Below are 5,085 nucleotides of genomic sequence, written 5' to 3'. Positions count from 1 at the left end.
GCTGTCAGTCCTGCACGGCTGCTCCAGGCACTGCTCTCAGCCCCCAACCAAGCGGGAGAAGCCAAGGGGTCCGATCCTGATGGTGGAGTGAGAAAAACCCACAGGGCTCTTCACCCCATGGCATGCAGGTGCCCCCCCCACCCTTAGGAAGAGGGTCACAGACCCTGGAAAAAGGGAGGGTGCTGAAGGAAACGCCCATAAACTCAAAGCAAGGTGAGAAGGCGTGAGAACGGGGCCAAGGGAAGCTCTCCACCAGCCTCCTGGTTCCCTCATGGAACTAGGAAAGGTATTGGGACCCAGCACATAGGACCATAGTTCGTCCCCAAGCCTCAGTGTCAGCAGCTCTGGGGAGAGATGCCCCTACAGGGAGCCAGGAGCAAACACAAACACAGGCTTCTCTCTTAAAGCACGGACCAGCCGTCAGAGCCCCCAAATCCAGTGGGGGTGGGCCCCCTTTTATTCTATAGTGCCTCAATATGTCCCTTCTTCTCTCAAACATACTGTGTGAAGAATAGAGATGCGGGGGGTTCATCCAAGTGACAAGTGGCACAGGCACACTGCTGTCATGCTATGTTCACCCAGGCTTACATATATACACATATACACACTCAAGGCAAGCATCGCCACCACATCCCAAGTTGACTCTTGGCATGGAGTAGCACCAGTGCCCAAGAAACGCATCCTGGGGTGCCGGGTGGGGTGGGGTAAACTCAGCTCTGGAGGAGGTTGGAGGGGCAAGATTGTGGGAGAGAAGCCAAATCACATATAGACCAAATGCTGACTCGCCTTTTTCTCCCTGTCCCTTCCCAACCCCCCATTCACAGGAGGAATCCAAGGAGCCCATTGCTTGTGAACCCACTGCCCTCCAGTTCCCGCAGAGGTCAGAGGATGAACGGCAGCGTCCGGGGAAACCGCAGAAAGCACTTGGCTTCCCAGATGGGCTGCAGAAAGGGAGCCCCCAGCGGTGCCTGAAATCACAGCACTCTGACCCGATTTGGGGGAAAGTTTTGGAGCTCCTGCAGACTGGAGTGCTAGTGCTAACTTGTCCCTGACACCCAGCCCGCCCCCGCCCCAGCCCGTTCCCTTGGCTTTCTCAGAGAACAGGATAAAGAGCTTGAACAGGAGCAGTGTTTACAAGCTTCAGGATTCTTAACCCTTAGGAGCCCCTCGCAACAAGGAGGTGAAAAGAGGAAGAGGAATGGATTGAGGGGAGGAATGAGCTATGGGAGAGGGGCGGGAACCAGAGCTAAGGATTCAGAGGGGAGGAAAACTATACAGAGATAGAGGGAAAAACAAAGGGAGGGAGAGGGCAGAGAAATCTAAACAGAAAGGAAGGAGAAAAAAGAGCTGAGAACCCAGAATAAAGGATGAGGGGGGAAGGGGATTGGGAAGACACCAACTTTTACCGAGCCAGACGCACCCATCATTTCAGTGCCCGTATGACTTCCCCCATTATACATACACAAATGGAGAAACTGAGGCTCAGAGAAGTTAAGAGACTTGTGCAAAGTCAGTCTCACAGCTGTTGAGTGGCCGAGCTCAGACCTGCAGGGCTCAGTCTCCTTCCATCACACCGCAACCTCTGACCAAAAACTAAAGGAGAAAGGAGTGCAAGAGGAAGGCGGGAGGCAGGGAGCCGGGATGGCGCCCCGTGCAAGAGCAAGCGTGCCCTCGTGCTACCTGACTTTCAGAGAGCAAGGGCGCGGGCCGGGGCGTGCAGAGGGCACCAGGCTTCTCTGGGGTCCCAGCCCTAGTCAACCACAAGGGTCTCTTGGCTGTAGGGGATGGATTTCTCCTGGGTCTGCTCTCCGCCCTTCCCGGGGTTGGGGCCGAGCCCCTGGCTGTGCCCGGAGGAGTAGCTGGCCGACTTCTCCCCACTGCTGCTGTGGGAGGCGCCCCCACACCTGCTGTGGCCACAGCAGAGCATGGAGGTGCAGGCCTGGCGGAAGCGGGGGTCGAAGAAGGCGTAGAGGAAGGGGTTGAGGCAGCTGTTGACGTAGCTGATGCAGGTGCAGTAGGGGAAGACGTTCATGAGGAAGAGGTCGAAGCCGCAGGGCCAGTGCAGCAGGTTGCCCAGCGTGTAGAGCGTCTTCACCAGGTGGTAGGGCATCCAGCAGAGCGCGAAGGTCACCACCAGCACCACGATGATGCTCAGCAGCCGGCGCCGCTTGCGCAGGCCCTCGATGCGCTCCTTGCGGAAGTGGCCCGCGATGGTCTGCGCGATGAAGAAGTAGCAGGTCAGCATGACGGTGAAGGGCACCACGAAGCCCAGCGCCGTGGACGTGACCCCCAGGCCCAGCTCCCAGGCCCACTCCGAGCTGACGGTGGCCACCATGGAGTAGTCCATGTAGCACTGCACCTTCGTGACATTGTCCGGGCCAGAAGGCACCTCGACCGTGGCCCGTAACACCATGGCCGGCGTGGCCAGGAGCGCGGCCAGCACCCACAGCGCCGCCGTGGCCGCCGCCCCGCTGACCCGCAGCCGCAGCCGGGCGTTGGCCACCGGCCTCACGATGGCCAGGTAGCGGTCGAAGCTGAGGCCGGTGAGGCAGAAGACGCTGGCGTACATGTTGACGAAGATGACATAGCTGCTGAGCTTACAGGCAAAGGTGCCGAAGGGCCAGTCGTATTCCCGGTACGTGTAGGTGGCCCACAGCGGCAGGGTCACCACGAACGTCAGGTCGGCCACCGCCAGGCTGGAGATGAAGATGTCAGCGGAGCGCCTCTTCTCCCGGCTGCTCCGGAACACGGTCCAGAGCACCAGGCCGTTGCCCGTGGTGCCCAGGAGGAAGACCAGCAGGTAGATGGCAGGGATGAGGGCCCCCGAGGACTTCCAGTCCGTGTACTCACACCCAGACAGGTTGTCCGCCCCATAGTCGTTGTCGAATTCGTTACTTTCCTCCATGCTGCGGGGCAGAGAGCAGACAGGCAGGGGGGTCCCCCGGGGAACCAGCTCTGTGGCTGTGTCCTGTGTCACCAGCTCAGCAAAGCCAGTGGCCCGAGGCTTCTGGCTTGCGCCTTGGAATACAGGCAAGAGGAGCCGAAGGTGTCCAGAGCCCGTCCCAACAGCGGGAGAAGCTGCCTCTGGACCGGACCCTGGAGGATGACTGCGCCCACAGACTTCCCCACCCTCTCCTGCCTGGCCCCAGCCCCAGCTAAGAGCTTCCTGCACCCTCCCGAGTCCGGTCTCCTCCTCGGCTCCTCACTCCCTCCTCCCACCTCCAAACCAACCCCTCACTTGTGAGTCTTAAGATCTTTAGGTTACAGCCCACTTTTTTTTTTTTTTCCTTCTTGTCACTGGGCAAGTGAACCAAATTGACCCCTGCTGTGCTGGGCAGAATGTTATCTGTGGCTTGCAGCCCACTCTCCTCCTGGTCCCGCCTCTATCCCTCTGGTTTCCTCTGGTCTTTGGAGCGCACCCACCCCCCTCAGTCCTCACCACCCTCCTGTTCTCACCCCCTCCCATCTTCTCTAAATGGGGCAAATTATGCAGATTGAACTCTAGCCCTAGCCGGAGCCAGGACGGGTTGGGGACAAGGAGGGTGTGAGATTTTGACGGTTTGAGCATCTGGCAAGCCCTCCTGGCAGGCGGGTCTAGCCCTTTGGGTCTGTCCCACCCTCCCTCCACGCCTGCCCGCCCTGCCCTCTCCCAGACCAGACTTCCCAGTACTTTTCTCGCTCACTTCACTCTCCTTTACCCTTCCGCTTTGACCCTCTCTCTCTGGGAACTTCTATAGTTTACAGACGCAGGTACAGGGAGATTTCGCTATAATTCATAAGCTGTCAGCAGATAGCAGTTTGCAGATGGCATCGGAAGTTTTAGAGTCAGGGCAGAGTCACAGGATGGAAGAAACCCCAGACAAAAGAATATCGAATCAAGTTATTAAACCCGCGGGGAAACAGGCCTAACAAGGTAGATGTCTTTTGCCCAAGGTCACAGGATGACTTTTGTTCTGGTTTTGCTGTTTGCTTTTCTTCTTCTCCAAGCACCCAACACAGTGCCTGGCATGTAGTAAGGGATCACTAAATGGTTGTTGAGTGAATAAATAAATGGATGACTTAGAGAGAGAATGAAAGAGGGAGTCCGTAGGAAGAGGAATGAGTGTATGAGGTCCTATGCAATGAGAACAGGGCTGCCTTTCAGTTCTCGGGTTCTTATGCCCTATGGATCAGGGGGCTCCTGCCAGGCCAGGGACAGGGTGTTACAGCTAGAGGAGGAGGCAGAGAAAGGAGCAGCCCGGAATAGATGCCAGGGGCACAGTCCTATAGAAACTCATTCTGCCCTGCCCACCTCTCCAGGACCTCTGGGCAGGCAGGAGGGAAGGGTGCACAAGATAAGATAAAATAATACCCTCCCCGCCCCCCCCCCAAGAGTGGAGGAGACCACCTAAAGATGGGCAGGGGTGAAATGATGCAAAATCAAGGCTTGCCCACCTCCAGTGCAAAGGGTTTACAAAACTAGAATCCATTGTCTTAAGGGAGGTTTGTTCATAGAGCCCCCCAACTCAAGTACCCACGAGGATCAGGCGAAGAACGTATATGGGTAAACAGCCAGATTGAGACAATACGGAGTGAGGGAGACTTCGGCAAACCAGAACCAGCACACGCCATCAAAAGGAGGCCTCCTCAGCTCTGTCTCTGGTTGCCAGCATTTCCGTGTCTTCTGGTTTTTCAACATAACTTCAAATTCTGGATTTTATGAGAAATTTCCTAAATTGGGGAAATTAAAACCATTTTTACAAAGATAGGGCAGGACAGGAAAACACGTCCTTGAGCTCCTGTACTCTAAACAGGAGCTTGCCAAGAATAGAAGGTGGGAGAAAAATAGGGAGCATAGACCAAGAGAAAGAAACATAAAATGCAAAGATTTTTTAAAAATGAAAATAAGCACAGCCAATGCCTTAGGGTGCAATGGGGAGTTGCAGGAGAAGAGGCTGGAGAGAATGATAAGATCCTGAGGGTCTTGGATGACCTTTACCTAAAGGCAATGTGCAAAAGAGAACACCTTGGTATTTCTCCTGAGGATTACACATTGAGTCCCTACTATGTGCTAGGAATTCTTCTACACATTTTCTCTTTTGTATG

The 5,085-nt window shown here is 55.8% G+C and overlaps 1 protein-coding gene across 1 annotated transcript; it reads right to left on the bottom strand.

Moving 5' to 3' along the window:
* Positions 1 to 1,750: 1,750 nt before the first annotated feature.
* On the bottom strand, positions 1,751 to 2,905 carry APLNR (apelin receptor). Its single transcript, XM_054725649.1, has one exon. The coding sequence runs from the start codon at positions 2,903 to 2,905 to the stop codon at positions 1,751 to 1,753; it is 1,155 nt and encodes a 384-aa protein (XP_054581624.1).
* Between the last annotated feature and the right edge of the window lie 2,180 nt (positions 2,906 to 5,085).

This window comes from Eptesicus fuscus, chromosome 13 (genome assembly GCF_027574615.1).
Source record: "Eptesicus fuscus isolate TK198812 chromosome 13, DD_ASM_mEF_20220401, whole genome shotgun sequence".
NCBI lineage: Eukaryota > Metazoa > Chordata > Mammalia > Chiroptera > Vespertilionidae > Eptesicus > Eptesicus fuscus.
This window is presented reverse-complemented; position numbering and strand designations above follow the sequence as displayed.